The sequence below is a fragment of the Ovis canadensis genome, chromosome 21, assembly GCF_042477335.2.
Source record: "Ovis canadensis isolate MfBH-ARS-UI-01 breed Bighorn chromosome 21, ARS-UI_OviCan_v2, whole genome shotgun sequence".
In the NCBI taxonomy this organism is placed as follows: Eukaryota; Metazoa; Chordata; class Mammalia; order Artiodactyla; family Bovidae; genus Ovis; species Ovis canadensis.
This window is the reverse complement of record NC_091265.1, coordinates 58,124,634-58,144,982: the sequence shown is the minus strand read 5'-3', so window position 1 is coordinate 58,144,982 and position 20,349 is coordinate 58,124,634. Positions and strand designations below refer to the sequence as shown.

At 45.0% G+C, this 20,349-nt stretch overlaps 1 protein-coding gene across 3 annotated transcripts in view; it reads left to right on the top strand.

Annotated features, from left to right (window-relative positions):
* Positions 1 to 14,268, top strand: part of PLAAT5 (phospholipase A and acyltransferase 5) — a 28,910-nt gene extending 14,642 nt beyond the window's left edge. For all 3 annotated transcript variants that reach the window (XM_069566048.1, XM_069566049.1, XM_069566047.1), the window contains exons 4-6: positions 10,571 to 10,679; positions 13,194 to 13,456; positions 13,996 to 14,268. In XM_069566048.1, coding sequence (XP_069422149.1) covers positions 10,571 to 10,679; positions 13,194 to 13,456; positions 13,996 to 14,088 — 465 coding nt within the window. In that variant the 3' untranslated portion in view covers positions 14,089 to 14,268. The remainder of the gene's footprint in view (positions 1 to 10,570; positions 10,680 to 13,193; positions 13,457 to 13,995) is intronic.
* The last annotated feature ends 6,081 nt before the right edge of the window (positions 14,269 to 20,349 follow it).

The window sequence follows — 20,349 nt, the reverse complement described above, 5'->3', positions numbered from 1 at the left end:
GGCAAAATAATGTCTCTGCTTTTTAATATGCTATCTAGGTTGGTCATAACTTTTCTTCCAAGGAGCTGCTGCTGCTGCTAAGTCGCTTCAGTCATGTCCAACTCTGTGCAACCCCATAGACAGAAGCCCACCAGGCTCCCCCATCCCTGGGATTCTCCAGGCAAGAACACTGGAGTGGGTTGCCATTTCCTTCTCCAGTGCATGAAACTGAAAAGTGAAAGGGAAGTCGCTCAGTCGTGTCCGATTCTTAGCAACCCCATGGACTGCAGCCTACCAGGCTCCTCCATCCATGGGATTTTCCAGGCAAGAGTACTGGAGTGGGATGCCATTGCCTTCTCCGTTCCAAGGAGCAAGCATCTTAATTTCATGGCTACAATCACCATCTGCAGTAATTTTGGAGCCCGAAAAGATAAAGTCAGCCACTGTTTCCACTGTTTCTCCATCTGTTTCCCATGAAGTGATGGGACCAGATGCCATGATCTTAGTTTTCTGAATGTTGAGCTTCAAGCCAACTTTTTCACTTTCCTCTTTCACTTTCATCAAGAGGCTTTTTAGTTCCTCTTCACTTTCTGCCATAAGGGTGGTGTCATCTGCATATCTGAGGTTATTGATATTTCTGCCGGCAATCTTGATTCCAGCTTGGGCTTCTTCCAGCCCAGCGTTTCTCATGATGTACTCTGCATATAAGTTAAATAAGCAGGGTAACAATATACAGCCTTGACGTACTCCTTTTCCTATTTGAAACCAGTCTGTTGTTCCATGTCCAGCTCTAACTGTTGCTTCCTGACCTGCATACAGATTTCTCAAGAGGCAGGTCAAGGGGTCTGGTATTCCCATCTCTTTCAGAACTTTCCACAATTTATTGTGATCCACACAGTCAAAGGTTTTGGCATAGTCAACAAAGCAGAAATAGATGTTTTTCTGGAACTCTCTTGCTTTTTCAATGATCCAGGAGATGTTGGAAATTTCATCTCTGGTTCCTCTGCCTTTTCTAAAACCAGCTTGAACATCTGGAAGTTCACGGTTCATGTATTGTTGAAGCCTGACTTGGAGAATTTTGAGCATTACTTTACTAGCGTGTGAGATGAGTGCAATTGTGTAGTAGTTTGAGCATTCTTTGGCATTGCCTTTCTTTGGGATTGGAATGAAAACTGACCTTTTCCAGTCCTGTGGCCACTGCTGAGTTTTCCAAATTTGCTGGCATATTGAGTGCAGCACTTTCACAACATCATCTTTTAGGATTTGAAATAACTTAACTGGAATTCCATCAGCTCCACTAGCTTTGTTCATAGTGATGCTGCCTATGGCCCACTTGACTTCACATTCCAGATGTCTGGCTCTATGTGAGTGATCACACCATTGTGGTTATCTGGGTCATGACGATCTTTTTATATAGTTCTTCTGTATATTCTTGCCACCTCTTCTTAATATCTTCTGCTTCTGTTAGGTTCATTCCATTTCTGTCCTTTATTGAGCCCATCATTGCATGAAGTGTTCCCTTGGTGTCTCTAATTTTCTTGAAGAGATCTCTAGTCTTTCCCATTCTGTTGTTTTCCTCTATTTCTTTGCATTGATTGCTGAGGAAAACTTTCTTATCTCTCCTTACTATTCTTTGGAACTCTGCATTCAAATGCTTATGTCTTTCCTTTTCTCCTTTGCTTTTTGCTTCCCTTCTTTTCACAGCTATTTGTAAGGCCTCCTCAGACAGCCATTTTGCTTTTTTGCATTTCTTTTTCTTGGGAATGGTCTTGATCCCTGTCTGCTGCACAATGTCATAAACCTGCATCCATAGTTCATCAGGCACTCTGTCCATCAGATCTAGTCCCTTAAATCTATTTCTCACTTCCACTGTATAATCATAATGGATTTGATTTAGGTCATACCTGAATGGTCTAGTGGTTTTCTGTACTCTCTTCAATTTAAGTCTGAATTTGGCAATAAAGAGTTCATGATCTGAGCCACAGTCAGCTCCTGGTCTTGTTTTTACTGACTGTATAGAGCTTCTCCATCTTTGGCTGCAAAAAATATAATCAATCTGATTTCGGTATTGACCATCTGGTGATGTCCATGTGTAGAGTCTTCTCTTGTGTTGTTGGAAGAGGGTGTTTGCTATTACTAGTGCGTTCTCCTGCCTTTGCCCTGCTTCATTCTGTATTCCAAGGCCAAATTTGCCCATTACTCCAGGTGTTTCTTGACTTCCTACTTTTGCATTCTAGTCCCCTATAATGAAAAGGACATCTTTTTTGGGTGTTAATTCTAAAAGGTCTTGTAGGTCTTCACAGAACCATTTAACTTCCGCTTCTTCAGGGTTACTGGTTGGGGCATGGACTTAGATTACTGTGATATTGAATAGTTTGCCTTGGAAACGAACAGAGGTTATTCTGTCGTTTTTGAGACTGTATCCAAGTACTGCATTTTGGGCTCTTGTTGACTTTGATGGTTACTCCAATTCTTCTAAGGGATTCTTGCCCACAGTGGTAGATATAATGGTCATGTGAGCCAAATTCACTGATTCCAGTCCATTTTAGTTCGCTGATTCCTAGAATGTTGACGTTCACTCTTACCATCTCCTGTTTGACCACTTTTAATGTGCCAGCAAATTTGGAAAACTCAGCAGTGGCCACGGGACTGGAAAAGGTCAGTTTTCATTCCAATCCCAAAGAAAGGCAATGCAAAAGAATGCTCAAACTACTGCACAATTGCACTCATCTCACATGCTAGTAAAGTAATGCTCAAAATTCTCCAAGACAGGCTTCAGCAATACATGAACCGTGAACTTCCTGATGTTCAAGCTGGTTTTAGAAAAGGCAGAGGAACCAGAGATCAAATTGCCAACATCCGCTGGATCATGGAAAAAGCAAGAGAGAGTTCCAGAAAAACATCTATTTCTGCTTCATTGACTATGCCAAAGCCTTTGACTGTGTGGATCACAATAAACTGTGGAAAATTCTAAAGGAGATGGGAATACCAGACCACCTGACCTGCCTCTTGAGAAATCTGTATGCAGGTCAGGAAGCAACAGTTAGAGCTGGACATGGAACAACAGACTGGTTTCAAATAGGAAAAGGAGTATGTCAAGGCTATATATTGTCACCCTGCTTATTTAACGTGTATGCAGAGTACATCATGAGAAACGCTGGGCTGGAAGAAGCCCAAGCTGGAATCTCAAGATTGCCAGCAGAAATATCAATAACCTCAGATATGCAGATGACACCACCCTTATGGCAGAAAGTGAAGAGGAACTAAAAAGCCTCTTGATGAAAGTGAAAGTGGAGAGTGAAAAAGTTGCCCTAAAGCTCAGCATTCAGAAAATGAAGATCATGGCATCTGGTCCCATCACTTCATGGGAAATAGATGGGGAAACAGTGGAAACAGTGGCTGACTTTATTTTTTTGGGCTCCCAAATCACTGCAGATGGTGATTGCAGCCATGAAATTAAAAGACGCTTACTCCTTGGAAGGAAAGTTATGACCAACCTAGATAGCATATTCAAAAGCAGAGACATTACTTTGCCAACAAAGGTCCTTCTAGTCAAGGCTATGGTTTTTCCAGTGGTCATGTACGGATGTGAGAGTTGGACTGTGAAGAAAGCTGAACGCCGAAGAATTGATGCTTTTGAACTGTGGTACTGGAGAAGACTCTTGAGAGTCCCTTGGACTGCAAGGAGATCCAACCAGTCCAACCTAAAAGAGGTCAGTCCTGGGTGTTCATTGGAAGGACTGATGCTGAGACTGAAACTCCAATACTTTGGCCACCTCATGCGAAGAGCTGACTCATTGGAAAAGACCCTGATGCTGGGAGGGATCGGGGGAAGGAAGATAAGGGGACGACAGAGGATGAGATGGCTGAATGGCATCACTGATTCGATGCACATTAGTTTGGGTGAACTCTGAGAGTTGGTGGTGGACAGGGAGGCCTGGCGTGCTGTGATTCATGGGGTCACAAAGAGTCGGACACGACTGAGCGACTGAACTGAACTGATGCCTTTAAATTGTTTAGAAACAGCTTTATGGATCTGTTTATTGAGCATTGTTGAGGTATAACCAACATATGATAAACTGCATATATTCAGAGTATACAATTGGGTATGATTTGACATGTGTATTCACCCATGAAATCATCACCACCATCAAGAAAACGAATAACCAGGAATTCCCAGGCAGGCCAATGGATAGGACTCTGTGCTTTCAGTGCTAAGGGTGCAGGTTCAATCCCTGGAGGGGGCACAGACATCTGCATCACTCCCACAGCTTTCTTTGTCCCCCTCTGTAAACCCCTCCCTCTTCCACTCACATCCCCATGCAACAACTGATGTGCTTTCTGTTGCTATGCATTAGTCAGCATTTTCTAGAGGATTGCATAAATGGAACCATATTGTATGGGCTTTTTTGTGTCTCTCTCCTTTCACATAATTTCATATAATTATTCCAAGTTATATCTATGTTGCTGCATGTTATCAATAGTTTATTTCTTTTTATTACTAAGTAGTATTTCATTATATGGATAGATCACTATTTGTTCATTCACTCACCCATTGATGGGCATTTGGGTTGTTTCTAGTGTTTGGCTGTTGCAAATAAAGCTGCTTATGAACACATGTGTACAGATTGTTACAGGAAAGAGCCAATTTTGACTCCTATTGAATCTGTTTCTTTGACTTTAACTTGTGTTTCCCATTGCTTTTGGTCACTAAAAAGAGACTGTCCATACATAAGGGCCTGCCTCAGGGAACCCTCGCCTCTGCTGTAGGCAGGAATAAGCCCTCCACCCACTTCCTTGTATCACCCCTCAGAGTTATAAGACTTTCAGAAACTTTTATCATCTAGGGGCCTTATGAAAGACTGGTTTTTCTAAACAGATGCCTATCTCTGGGAGAAGGGCCAGGGCTGGGCTGCCAGCCTGTGCAAAGGAAATACATAACAAGATGGATGGAAGATTTTGAAGTGACAGCTTATTTCAAAGAGAGTTAAAGGGCAGAGAAAGCTTAATCTGGATTTGAAGACTGGAGCACCAGCTGGGACTGGAGGTCAACCTGGAGGATATAGACTGGTTCCTTGAGGTTCATGAAGTGCTGGGGACTGGGTAAAGTCAAGGATAAAGGGAGGATGAGACCCTGGAAAAGCTTCCAGTATGGCTACAACCTTGGCTGCCATTAGAATCACCCAAGGAGCTCTTAAAACTCTGGTTCTCAGGCCATACTCCAGATCAGTCTTAATATTTAAGAGCTCTGCAGGGGATTTCCATGTGCAGCCAAAGGTGAGACCCAAAGCTCAATACAATCGGTTTATAGTGGGAGAAACTTCAGCAAGAGAGCAGGTGACTATTAAGTCTGTTGTAAATTCCATTCAAGTTTTCACCTTCCTACCCCTATTAAAACTCAACATTCAAAAAATCAAAGATTATGGCATACAGTCCCATCACTTCGTGGCAAATAGATGGGGAAAATGTGGAAACAGTGACATTTAATTTTCTTGGGCTCCAAAATCACTGTGGACAGTGACTGCAGCCATGAAATTAAAAGACACTTGCTCCTTGGAAGAAAAGCTATGACAAACCTAGACAGCATATTAAGAAGCAGAGGCATCATTTTGCCAACAAAGGTCTGTATAGTCAAAGCTATAGTTTTTCCAGTACTCAAGGACAGATATGAGAGTTGGACTGTAAAGAAGGCTGAGTGCCAAAGAATTGACGCTTTCAAACTGTGGTGCTGGAGAAGACTCTTGAGAGTCCCTTGGACTGCAAGGAAATCAAACCAGTCAATTCATTCAGAATATTCAACCCTGAATATTCATTGAAAGAACTGGTGCTGAAGCTGAAACTACAATCCTTTGGCCATCTGATGCTGGGGACAAGACCTGACCCTGGGGAAGATTGAGGGCAGGAGGTGAAGGGGGTGACAGAGGATGAATTAGTTGAATGGTGTCACTAATTCAATGGACATGAATTTGAGCAAACTCAGGGAAATAGGAAAGGACAGGGAAGCCTGGAGTGCTGCAGTCCATGGGGTGGCAAAGAGTCAGACACAAATTAGCAACTGAACAACAACAACCTTTATCCAGTGGCAATGTTGCAGGTGGGTTAAAATTCTAAAATCCACTTCCCTCAGTGCTGAAACTTTCTGTTTCTTGTACCAAGCTTGTTAAACATCCTTGATGGCCAGCATGTGGATTTCTTTTGATTTTTTTTTTTTCTGGCTTAGACTAGCATCAGAATAAATTGTTCTGTCTTAATGGCAGCTATTCCAGGAAAACTCAGCAAGGATAGTGATTTCATGGTCCACACGGGAAGGCTGGTTTGGGGCGCCCTCTAGTGGGAACTCAGTTGCTATTGTATTTTCTCTTTCAGTTGGTTTGATCAGGGGGTAGAAACCTGGTTTTGGTCCTAGCTCTGCCAGGTGACTTGCAAATGACTTTGGCAAAGCACTTCATCTTTCTTGGCCACAATTTCTTCCATGTAGTATTGCTGAGTCAATGGTCTGGTTTGTGCCCATAAAAATTTATTCCCTCAAGTGGGCAGGACTTCTGAAATGGCTGAGGATCTCAGAAAATCTCCCCAAATAGCAAAAATAAAGCTGGATGAAACTGTCAAATACAATGATTTAAAGACTCTGGGGCTTCCCTGATGGCCCAGTGGTAAAGAACTCACCTGCCAATGCAGGAGAGGCATGCTCAATCCCTGGTCCCGGAGGACCCCACATGCTATGGAGCATCTAAGCCCATGTGCTACAGCTGTTGAGCCTGTGCTCCAGAGCCTGGGAACAGCAGCTACTGAAGCCACACTCCCTAGAGCCCATGCTCAGCAACAAGAGAAGCCACCACAATGAGAAGCCTGTACACCGCAAGGAGGAGTGGCCCCTGCTTGCTACAACTAGAGAAAAGCCTGTGCAGCAACAAAGACCCAGCACAACCAATAAATAAATAAAATTCTGGAATTTGACCAAGAGCATACAGTAAGTTGATACACATTAAATCCAGAAAGTCTACTGAATCCTGGAATCTCAGAGCAATGGAGATCCGTAGTGTCTTTGTATGCCCTCCATCCCCTACCTTCCCCGGCTCTGTGGTGGGAAAGTGGGTGGGACATGCCAGGAGGACTGGCAGTGGCCACAGAGGGAAACTTTATTTGAAACAGAATGTGGAAAATTCCATGCCCAGGGATGTTGTTGAAAAGAATAGTTACCTAAGTGACAAACATCATGGAAGGCCAAAATTGCAGCTAGCTTGAGGTTGCAGTGTTTGTTGGGACAAGCGATAGATTAACAGACCAGCCAGAAATTTAATACAGACATGCAGGTACTGAGACAGTTAAAGAGGGCCTAGAAAAGCTGCTGGTCTGGAAGGGCTGCATAGGCTGCACAGGCTGCACATACAGTCAGCAGACACTGGAGGGGCCTGTCCTTCCATTCCTGGAGGAGCATGAGGCCTTGTGAATGCAGAAAGTGTTACATAACAGCTCACAGACTTTTCAACTTTAGAACCTTGAATGAATTCTCCAAACCACACCAAGCTCCATAGGAAAAAACGTGATGCCCTATTGGCCCAAGAGGTGTGTCAGCCTCTGACCAGTTACTGCCCATGTCAGACTTAAAAATAAAAGCAAGAAAACAAAACAAAACTGGAGCAGGTGCACCAGGGGTTGAATACTGTGAGGGAAACAGACTTTGCAGAATTAACCCAGGCAGGCCTCTAAACAAACAAGTAGCAGCAACCGCCAGCTCTGGGGGAATCAGAATCAAAACAGTTGAAACATCTTGAAGCCACGAGAGAGAGAGAGAAAAAAAAAAGACTCATCGTGTACAAAGGAACCACAATAAAACTGATAGCTGTTGTTTTGGTCAGAAATGACGGAGGCCAGAAAGCAGTGGGATGGTGTATGAAAATTGACAAAAGGAAAAAAAAAAAAGCTGTCAACCAGAAATCCTATGTCTGATAAACTATCTTTCAAAAATAAAGGTGGAATAAAGTGAAGTCTCAGATAAGTGAAGACTGGTAGAAAGTGTTGCTAGAGGACTTACCTGAAAGGGAGCAGCAAAGAAAGTTCTTCAGGCTGAAAGGAAGTCACACCAGACAGTGACTAATCTACATGAAGAAATACAAAGCACCAGTAAAGGCAATTACATAGGTTATTATTGTAAAGGAATATAAATATATATTTTAGCTTTTATTCTAACTAATTTTAAAGTCATGGAGCTTATATTGGATCAAGGACTCCAGATGGGAATTTGAATCCACAGTTTCACAGCAGTTTGTGACTCAAACAGTCCAAAAAAGGATCGTCTGACTTGCCAATACAAGATCCAGTTACAGGCCACCTACAGGAGACAAACTATTTATTTATTATTTTGGCTGCATGGCTTACAGGATCTTAGTTCCCTGATCGGGAATTACACCTGGGGCCATGGCAGTGAAAGTGCTGAGTCCTAACCAGTGGACCACCAGGCAATTCCCAGGAGGCACTCTTTATATTCAAGATCATAAATAGGTTGGATGTAGAAGGATGCAAGCAGAACCACAGCTGGAGTGGTTATATTAATATAAAAAAACAGACTTTTAAGAAATTTTATTAAGGAGAGGAACAGTTTTGATGATAAAAGATTAATTCATCAGGAAGATATAACAATTGTAAACACATATACATTTAACAATATAAGCCCCGAATTCATGAAGAAAAGCTAACAGAATTGAAGAGAGAAATAGGCAATTCAGAAATAATATTTTGGGACTTAGATACTCTACTCTTGATACTGGATGGAATAACTGGACAGAAAATCAGTGAGCATATAGAAGATTTGAACAATGATATTAATCAACTTTACCTAACTGACTTTTACGGAATAGTCTGCTCAAAAATAGAACACATATTCTTCTTAAGCAGACTTGAATATTCCCCAAGAGAGATCATATTCTAGGCCATAAAGCAAGTCTCAGCAAATTTAAAGGGATTGATATCATACAAAATATTTCTTTGTTCACCTGAAATTAAACTATAAATCAATAACAATGAAATTTGGGAAATATGCATTTGGAAACTAAAAAACATACTTCTAAATAATCCATGGGTGAAATAAAAATATACAAATTAGAAGACATTTTCAGTTAAAAATGAACGCAGCCTATCAAATTTTATTAGATGCAGTTAAAGCAGTGCTTTATATAAGCTATAAATGCCTATATTAAAAAAGAATAGAGATATCAGATCAAGAATCCAAGTTCTTACCTTGATAAACTAGAAAAAGGAAAGCTAGCTAAACTCAAAGCAAGTAGAAGGAAGCCATATGTTGGTTCTCTGAGATGATAAAATGGGCAAAACTTTTGCTACATTCATTGACCAAGAAAAAAAGAGAGAAAACTCAAATTACCAAAATCAAAACTGAAAGAGGGAGCTTGTTACCAATCTTGCAGAAATTAAAAGGATAGTAAAGGAATACTATGGACAACTTTATACTAACAAATTAGAAAACAGACATGAAATGAACAAACTCCTAGAAAGACACAGATTACAAAACTAGCTCAGGAATAACTCGAAAATCTGAACAGACCTACAAGTAAATTGAATTTGTAAATAAAAGATCTTTTCACAAGGAAAAACTCAGGCCCAGATGGCTTGACTTGAGAATTCTACTATACCTCTAAAAAAGAAAAGTTACCAATTCCTCATAAACTCTAAAAAATAGAGGAGGGAATGCTTCCCAACTCATTCTGAGGTCAGTGTTATCCAATACGAAAGTACCCTGATACTAAAATCAGGCAAAGAAAAGTTCAGTTCAGTTCAGTCACTCAGTCCTGTCGGACTCTTTGTGACCCCATGAATAGCAGCACGCCAGGCCTCCCTGTCCATCACCAACTCCCGAAGTTCACCCAAACTCATGTGCATCGAGTCGGTGATGCCAAGGATTATACATCATTACTGAGTGAGATTTATCCCAAGAATTAAGAGTTTGGGAGAAGGCGATGGCACCCCACTCCAGTACTCTTGCCTGGAAAATCCTATGGACGGAGGAGCCTGGTAGGCTGCAGTCCATGGGGTCGCTAAGGGTCGGACACGATTGAGAGACTTCACTTTCACTTTTCACTTTTATGCATTGGGGAAGGAAATGGCAATCTATTCCAGTGTTCTTGCCTGGAGAATCCCAGGGACGGGGGAGCCTGGTGAGTTGCCGTCTATGGGGTCGCACAGAGTCGGACATGACTGAAGCGTCTTAGCAGCAGCAGCAGTAACAAAGCCAGAACCTGCAGGAGATCTCCTTCCTCTTGCAGTGTCTCTAGCGCCCTCTATTGAAAAAGTTTGCATGATGCTCAGCGTCAAGGAGAAAGTGTGCAAGAGTTCCATCAGGTACTGAAGGCCGTGCGTGCATTTGGAGCTGGCACTGTCAGCCTCTGTGGCTTTAAGATGGTGGCAGGAGTGGGTGGGTCCTTCAGTCATTCGTGTGGAGATATCCTCTTACAGCCTGGGTTTCTGTAATGTGATGAAAGGCAGTGTCTTCACACGGAGTTGTAGCTGATCCCCAAACAGGATCTCTGCAGTTCCCTGGGCACGTGAAGTCTCATTTTATTTTGTTTTTCCATCATAGGATAAACCAAAACCCAGACCTGGAGACCTGATTGAGATTTTTCGGATTGGCTATGAGCACTGGGCCATCTATGTGGAAGACGATTGTGTGGTTCATCTGGCTCCCCCAAGTAAGTGCGGATGCTCTATTGCAGTGATCCCCTGGGTCATGGACTGATTCAGGTCCGTGGCCTGTTAGGAACTGGGCAGTATGGTAGGAGGTGAGTGGGGGCCAATGAGTAAAGCTTCATCTGTATCTACAGTGGCTCCCCATTGCTCACGTTTCCAAATTGTCACAATGTGATAATAACAGAAATAAAGTGTACAATAAATTTAATGTGCTTGAATCATCCCGAAGCCATCCTGTCCTGACCCATGGAAAAGTTGTCTTCCATGAGAATGGTCCCTGATACCAAAAAGGCTGGGGACCACTGCTCTATTGAAATATTGATATTGAAGTTAGCAGCATAAAAGGGACAGTTAATTATGGTGTCCTTCAGCTGCTACCTTACTTCAGCAATAAAACACCAGAAGCATGACTGGACCTTAATTTACTGTGTGATTGAGCTTGGTCTCTGTCCATCAAAAACCACTGAGTGTCCAGCCCTAAGACAGATGCAAGTGTGAAGAACATCCCTAAGTTCCCTGACCACCTAGACCACCTTTTCTTTTAAAATAGAGATGTCAGGTGGCTCAGTAGTAAAGAGCCCGTATGCCCAGCAGGAGATGCAAGGAAGATCCTTCAGAGAAGGAAATAGCACCCCACTCCAGTAATCTTGCCTGAAAAATCTCATGGACAGAGGAGCCTGGGGGCTTCTAGTCCATGGGGTCGCAAAGTCAGACACAGCTTAGTTCAAGATCTTCCTCTATTTCTGAGGATTCCCCGGGAGGGGTGCAGATGTTTATGCCTTCTGATTGCCCACTTCCTTCCCGTTGTCCCCAAATGCCGCCTCCGGCTTCCTGGTCACCTTTGGCAGCTCCACCCTCACTGGATCTCCCTGCTTTTCCGACCCATCCCAGGTGGCTTCACCCTCAGTGTGGACACTGCTCTCCTTTCATTTCAGCATGAGCACAGGGCTGAGATTAAACAGGTGACTAATTAAATTTTAGTTGAGGTTTGATGGGGGTGGAAATGGTAATAGTAGAAGATTACAGCACGGAATGTGAAACAGCTTAAAACTGGACATCTAGAACCATTGGTCACATGGTGTCCTCAGGAGATGGTACCTGGGGGAGCTGGAGATGGAGAGGCCTGGGGCTCCACTGTGTAATCTTTGGCGCCTCTGGCATTTTGCCTCCTGCGCAAGTACTGCCTGTTCAAGTTGAGATTACAAAAGGGCACTGATACCAAATGCCTGTGGGCACACCTTCATCACACCGACTCAATGGACATGAGTTTGAGTGGATTCCAGGAGTTGGTGATGGACAGGGAGTCCTGGTGTGCTGCAGTCCATGAGGTCGCAAAGAGTCGGACATGACTGAGCTACTGGCTCTCCTGCCCATGTCCTGTCCCCTTCGGTTGGCCCAGCCTCTCACCTGGCTGGGACCTTCCCGCAGAGCAGAGTCCCTCTCTCCTGCTTTGCTTCCCCACTCATCCGACTGCCTGTCCCACTTCTTGTCTGGATGCCTATGTGAAAAATGGAAAATCATTTCACATCGCATTCATCTCCCCTCTCCTTTCCAGGCTAAATCCAGGAAACTTCTGGTACAACCAGAGTTGTTATAGGGATAAGTTAACAGTTATGTCCCTACCCTCCCCGTCAGATCTTCTTCTAAAAATGAATTCTGCCATTTTTGTTCCCCAAAGCTGAATTGCCTACTGCCAGCTTTTGTGAAGTCAGCAGATAGACTTCAAATGCTTCGCAAAGAAAATGGGACATTTCTTGCACTCACATAACTTACAGCGGGGAGGGTTCCCATGTTTAAATATCCATATGGTTGTAGCAGGAAAACAGTCCTGTATTAAACTGCCACTTACCTGGCCTTGAGTGGGTTTCTGACCCTCTCTGAGGCTCTCCTCTAAGGACTGGGTATGATAATACAGCAGCTTCAAATGTTTCTTTCTTCAAAGCTGTGGAACCCTGTTTTTAAATAAACTATCAAGGAGAATCCTAATGCTTGAGTGGAAAGGGAGAATGGCTTTGGTGGAAGCTAGTTGGAATGGGTCCCATCTAGAGTCCTCTTGGCTTCTTGAGGCATGGCCTCTTGGCTTCACCTGCGCCCCTGCAGGGGCGGCAGGGGAAGGCCTGGCAGGAAGCCATAATCCTTCCCCCAGGAGCCAATGACTCTTACATGTAAGGGTGCTTGTCACCCTGGGTTCTGGTAAGGAAAGCAAGTCCTAGGACTTGGTCGAGTCAGTACACAGAATGGAATCTGGGACCACACCATAAGGTGCTTCCAGAGCTTGGTGAGAAAGAGATTGCTGTGAGGGTTGAAAGTGGGGAGTGCAGAAAACAGGGCAGAAGGTTTCTTGGGGAAGCTGGCCCTTTGCGTCTCATTTAGCCCCACTCCCATTCTCTGTGCCTGTTAGAGACAGTGAAACTGGGGCCCTAAGAGAAGCCATTCACCCAGCCCCTGGAGTGAGCTGGGGGCTCTGTACCGTGGCCTTTTGCAGCTCCCAACTCTGGCTTGTCTTTGGCTGCCAGGTGAGGAATTTGAGGCTGGCAGCATCACTTCTGTCTTCAGCAACCGGGCAGTGGTGAAATATAGTCGTCTGGAGGACGTGCTGCACGGCTGCTCCTGGAAGGTGAACAACAAGCTGGATGGGACGTACCTGCCCCTGCCTGTGGACAAGATCATCCAGCGGACAAAGAAGATGATCAACAAGATTGTGCAGTACAGCCTGATCGAGGGGAACTGCGAGCACTTTGTCAACGACCTGAGATACGGCGTGCCCAGGAGCCAGCAGGTGTGGCATTCCACTCTCGGGAGTCCTAGCTCTAGTGCTGCAGGCTCGGTGGGCCCTGGTGTGAGGGGTCTCCTGTCTCACGAGCATTTGCATGTGAAAAGAAGACGCCAGGGAGCAAGGGGGTGATAGGAGGTCCTCCCAAGGAGCCTGGGCTGGGCGTTCAGGAGACCTAAGCCCAGGTCTCTGTGAAACTGATCCCTGTGTGACCGTGTCCTAGGGAGCTCCCCTCCCCACCTCTCAGACTCCCTGTACATAGAATAAGGGACTCAGTGGCTGTGCCCTTCTGACTGCCACACTACAGGCAGACCGTGGGCTGAATGGCTCTGGGGGAGGAAGAGAACTAGGAGCCCAGGTTGCCTCCTGCCTCTGATGTCCATCTTGGACAATCCTGGCTTGTCCAGGTCTCTCGCGGCTCTAGCATCTTTGGGCTGCTTCCTCCTAGGCAGGCCAGTTCCTGAAGAGGGTGGTGAGGTAGGGGTGGGGCAGGGCGGGGTCCTAGGAGCCTCACCGAGGGTCCTGTGAGCTGGTCTCCTTTGCAGGTGGAGCACGTGCTGATGGAGGGAGCGAAGGCGGCAGGGGCGGTGCTCTCAGCCGTGGTGGACAGCATAAGACCCAAACCAGCGACGGCCTGAAGGTGCTGAAAACCCCAGGCAGAGGAAGAGCAGCCGAGCTGGCAGAGAGAACCCAGGCCTCCTTCCCTCCCCTGCCTTCCTCTCTCCATGGCCCCTTATAAGAAAATTGTGAGCTTCTGGAAGAATCTAGAATGTACCCAATTGCCCCTCCAGAAATACATCCAATATATGTGCTCATAGGCCCCTGGACTCTCAGGGTGGGAAGAACCTAATATTTGTTATGTTATCTATTAGGCACCAGGCACTGAGCTAAGCATTTCACATACTCATCTTAACTTTTTTTTTGTAGGAAAGGGAACTTACTTGCTTCTTATGATGAACCTAGTCTGTGATGCTTTTTAACATCTTGGAAGATCTGCTGAATGTTCCTAGGAGCAAAGAACTCTTTTCAGAAGTTCTCTTTACTGCCCTTTTCAGACACCCTCCCCGCACCCCCCCCTCCCCCCCCCCCCCACCCCACTGCCAGAGCAGTTCAGGGGAGAAAGCCTTTAAGGAAACCTGTAACTCGTTGCTTAGGGCCAACTGTGCCTTCATCCAGAAGCCACAGAAATATCCCAAGAAATATTTTCTTTTAAAAATTATACATCATCTTTATTCTTTATTGTCTAAAAAGTGTCCCAATGTAAAGTTTAATTTGACGAGACCATTTATCTTGCTTTTTCTGCCTCATAAGCACCAGAAAATTTAGAAATTTCCATCTTCACCAATTTCAGAGGAATATTTAAAATAATTTAATCAATGGACTTTGGTGTGAATGAGGGAGAGAAAGGAGTGATTTTTGTGCTTTGAAGAATGCGGCCATGCCTGTAAAGCTAAAATGATGGCTGGAGATCGTCAGTGCTAGCAGAGAGTTGAAGCCACCCCAGAAAGCCAGAGAAGGACTCTGAAAATGCCTAGGAAGCATGAGAGTTTGGAAGAGAGGGGAATGGAGCCCCCAGAGCATCTCAGATCAGGTCCGTTAAGATCTTCTGTGAGTCTTTCTCCCGTTTGGAAGAAATAGACCTGCGGTGAAACCATTCAGTTTCCCCTGCTCTGTTTTGTTCTTAGCCATCCAAGCTTCACTGACTCTTCCTGTCTCCTAGATTTTGGAGTCTGGATGTGTGTCTTTGATTGATTCCCCTCTGCCCTGCCTGAAGTGCCTCTCTCTCTGCTTTGCACAACAGTTTCAGGTGCTGGTGAGTGGCGCTCGCCCCCATCTCTGTGAATCATGACTAGGATAAAGTTGTTGCCCCTGCTGCCATCTCCTCCTCCCTGCTCCCCAGCATCACTGGAGTTCCCAGTATCCCTCCCTTCAGTCTCTTTATTCATGATATGGTCGAGGTTGGAGACTTCCTTTAGAGGAGAACCCAAGTGTCAGGGTTATACTTTATAGATTTTAGCTTTGAACGAACTCAGTGATAGATTAGTAAACCTTTTGATCTGAAGGTCACTTTGAACTCACAGACCATATTAATCATTAATCGAGGAAACAGGGTGTTGTTTGATTAACAAACAACTCTCTCACGCCAGGATGTATTTAGTAACTTTGAAATAAGGCACTTATCTATTTCTTGCTTACGTTTGAAACAGAAAGACACTTCCCTGGGTCCTTTCTGGTTTGTACTAGGTGGGGCAGAGACCCTCAGAAGTCTCTTCAGGGCTTATGTTCCTCAGTTCATCCAACAAACATGTTGGAATGTCTGCCATGTGTCAAGCCCTGGCTCTGCCCACCTTTGTCTGAACCCAGGAGTGGTGGTCTGGGATGGCAGTGAGTAGTTCTGAGATGGTTGGAGGGATGCAAGGCACAGTGGAGCATGGGTTAGAGACCACCTACTGGACAGTGGGCTCCCCCTGCTTCCAAGCTGTCCATAAAGTCGTGAGCTCTAGGAGGCACTCCTCACACTTTGCAGATGAGGAGGGGAGGGTTTCTTAAAGTGTCATTAAAAACTTGTAGCAGTTGCTGCATTCTAGGGTAAAAAGAACTCTGGTTTGAGTGGGACCCCTCCCCCCCATGTGTGTGTGTGTGTGTGTGTGTGTGTGTGTGTGTGTGAGCGCTCAGTTGTGTCCAACTCTTTGCAACCCCATTTGACTATAGCCTGCTAGGCTCTTCTGTCCATGGGATTCTCCAGGCAAGAATACTGGAGTGGGTTACCATTTCCTTCTCTAGGCATCTTCCCAACTCAGGGATCGAACCTGCATCTCTGGCGTCTCCTGCCTTGGCAGGTGGATTATTTACTACTAGTACCACCTGGAAAGCACTTGGGTGAGCCTATTTAGTCTTGTAGATATAAAACACATACCCATAATTGAAGAGGAGATCCCAAGAAAAAGCCATATGAATGCAAATATTTCTGAGATGTTAACTATTGGTTTGTGTTCTTTTTTTTTTTTAGAGTCTGTTCTTTTTTGCTTTGGCAGGCGTGGGCAAGTGGGAACAGTGATGGCATTGGTTCGTTTGGCCTATCACATGGAACAAAAAACACGAATGTGCTGTGTTGTTAATGGTGGGGAGGCCCATTCTAAGCAACTCATAGGCTGGCAGCTCCTAGGCACAACCCAGATATTTTGCTTAGTGACGGAGGAGAGACGGACTTTGGGAAACCCCAAATAACCTCTGCAGAGATTACTGTGACAACAAAGGAATCTGGTTTTGCTGGCCAGGCATTGGGAGATAGGAGGGGAAATATGCCAGTCAGGCTGCAAACTGACGCAATGGGAATGAATCCCCACCACTGGGGCAGCAGGCCAGAGCCTGAGGGGAGAAATGGAAGGGACCCCCCGAGTGATAGTGGGAATAGAGATAAGCTGCTCCCAGGTTTTAAGTTTTTGTCTTATGCCTATAATCACTTATTGTTATCCGCAAGCCTTGTCTTTGCTGGGTATGGCACATACAGGAAGGCGCCGGTGTGCATGGTTTGTAGCACCTGAGAGGGCTGCAGCTAAGGGAAGAAGAGTCTCAGGGACCCCCAGAGGGAGTGCATCAGAAGCAAGCTGACCAGAGATTCCGTGGGGGTCCTCTGGAATACTGTGGGACAGAACCAGATTTCCTGCCGGCCTGTGGGAGGGGAGCTCATTCAAAAAAGTAAAGATTTTAAAGGGAAAGTTGACTCAATTCTGCAGGACTGGGATTTTTATCTGTTTATTTTGGATTTTTATATCGCACATAGTCAAGCACAACATAAGGAGAAGGGGTGCTGGATACAGTCTGACCCCAGGCTGTTCCTACTGAAACTTCTGTTAACGCTGTAGCAGAACAATACACGGTTAAACAAACTCTAAGAAGGCTGAGTTCAAACTCAAAGTTCTGTTCTCTGGAAGGGTCTGTTCCCTTGCTTTTGAAGCCAGCCAGCCGGTTGTCAGCCATCTGAGCAGACGCTTTAATGAGAAGGCAGCTATTTGTTGACCGTGCCGGTGATGTTTCTTGGTGCAGAGAAAGTGGTTCATTTTTTAAAATTTGTTAAATTATGGTGGTGGATATTAAAAAACATTCAGCTTTCTAGGTTAAATATAAAAAAGATAATTTTTATGTTTTCAGAAAAATTGCTTCAAGTTCAACTTAAAAGGTAAAGCCTATGTGAGTTTGTAGCAGTGTGGGGGGATGCCTTGTAAATGAGTAATTTTGGATTCTTCCAGTTGTGTTTCAAAAGAAGGGTGTTTGAAAAAGACAATCGACTGAGAAAAAAAAAATTTGATCGAGGCCACAGGTTCCTGGCCTTTCCATATCGATGCAGGAGGGCTCGCCCGACCTTTGGGTGAGCCTGTGAGCTGTGACCAAGGTGGTGGGGAGACAGTCCGAGCTGGAAAAACAAGGGAGGTCTGTCTTCAGGGGATTTTCCAGAGGAGTGCTTTCCAAGCTTTGCCTGAGCAGCGGAACCCTCCCTGCAGGCAGAATATCATGAAACTGCCCAATGCCAGAAACAGGAAAAATGGAGCAGCTGTGGGTGAAGCAGAGTCCAAAACTTCACGACCGGCTAGTCTTGGGGGAGGGCGTGTGCTAGACCCGAAGCCTTCAGGGACAGGCTCCCAACAGTTCATGGGAGTAAATTAATGATAGTGACAGCAGAGTGCTCACCCTGTTCCAGGCACTGTTTTTTTTTTTTTTTTTTTTATTAGAGTGAATTTAATTTTAATTTTAATTTAATTTGGGGGTATAGTTGATTTCTAGTGTTGTGTTTCAGGTGTATAGCACCGTGATTCCCTTATATAAAATACATGTTATCTATTCTTTTTCAGGGCTTCCCAGGTGGCACAAGTGGTAAAGAACCCGCCTGCCAATGCAGGCGACATGAGACTCGGGTTCGATCCCTGGGTTGGGAAGATCCCTTGGAGGAAGGAATGGCAATTCACTCCAGTATTCTTGCCTGGAGAATCCTATGGACAGAGGAGCCTGGCAGGTTACCATCTATAGGGTTGCAAAGAGGCAGACGTGACTGATGTGATTTAATACACACATTCTTTTTCAGCTTCTTTTCCCATATAGGTTATTACAGAATATTGAGTAGAGTTCCCCTGTGCTGTATAGTAAGTACTTGTTATTTTATATATAGTGCTGTGTATCTGTTAATCCTGGCCTCTTGATGACCATCAGTGACCCCGTGGCTCTATGTGTTCATTATCTCCGTCACAGACTCTGTGCCCACCGTGAACAGGTTGCACCCACTCACCCAGCTTTGCCCAGTCCTTTAAGTGGGTAAATGTTTATAGCAGTAATGTCTCCACTTGGCAAAATAAGGACTTTGAGATCAAGAGCTGCATTATAATGAAATGCGGGAAGAGGGTAATTAAGGCCAGAAGATGCATAATGAAAAAGCCTATGTGGGGCAGGGACAAAGGGTTCCTCATCCACTGCAAAGGCAAAATCAATTGCGCATAATCTTTATATCGGACTTTGGCTGTTGGATGAATATTCACAGATATTCATGAGTAGGATACATTTTTGAGCTGATCTATGGTAACTTTGGGCTTCCTTGGTGGCTCAGCCCGTAAAGAATCCACCTGCAATGCAGGAGACGTAGGTTAGATTCCTGGGTTGGGAAGATGCCTTGGAGAAGGGAATGGTTATCCACTCCAGTATTCTTGCCTGGAGAATCCCATGGACAGAGGAGCCTGGAAGGCCACAGTCCATAGCGTCGCAAAGAGTCGGACGTGACTGAGTGACTAAGTACACAGGCATGATACCTTTGGACAGGAAGTCCCTGCAGGATACGGAGATGGACAGTATCTGTCTCAGGGTTGAAGCAACAAAGTGTGTCCTATCTACTGGGAAGTGGTGGGAGAAAAGTTAATCTTTTCTTTTTGTACCTCTTTGATGCAAATTCAGGATTGATGCTGCGCAGAGTCACATGCCACCCCGCCCGCCACCCACCCCACCCCGGCCACCGCCCCTTGCCCCTCGCCTGACTCCCTGTGGCTGTGGCAGAGCTTGCCTGGGTGCTCTGGAGTCTCAGGGAGCCCATTCTGGCACACTGTATCAGGAGCAGGCTTCACTGCCATCTAGGCTCAGGGATAAAGCAAGAAGTTTCAGTATATCTTGCTCACATGCAGACACTGAGGGTTCTGTTCTTCCATATGTCTGTGCTTGGTGGGTGGCTGGCCAGGGCAGCCCTGGGACTTCACAGGGCAATAGGAAAACAGCATTCCAACAGTGAAGAAATTACCTTTTAGGGGCTCACACTCAGGATTTCTAATCTGCAAGGCTGGTCTCTGGAAGGGTGGGGCTGGGGTGGAGCTTGTCTAAGAGCATTACCCAGACACCAAACAGGAGGACCCAGCCAGATATTAATATTAAGAAAAGTGTGGAAAGGATATTTGGTGTGGTTGAGCTATCATCTTCCAAACACAGGTAGGTAATCCTGGAGTGTGAAGTCAAGTGGGCCTTAGGAAGCATTATTACAAACAAAGCTAGCGGAGGTGATGGAATTCCAGCTGAGCTATTTCAGATCCTAAATGATGATGCTGTGAAAGTCCTGCACTCAATATGCCAGCAAAATTAGAAAACTCAGCAGTGGCCACAGGACTGGAAAAGGTCCGTTTTCATTCCAATCCTAAAGAAGGGCAGTACCAAAGAATTTTCAGACTACCACACAATTGCATTAATTTCACATGCTAGCAAGGTAATGTTCAAAATCCTTCAAGCTAGGTTTCCACAGCCCCCGAACTGAGAACTTCCAGATGTACAAGCTGGATTTAGAAAAGGCAAGAGAACCAGAGATCAAATTGCCAAGATCTATTGGATCATAGAAAAAGCAAGAGAATTCCAGAAAAAAAATCTGCTTCATTGAC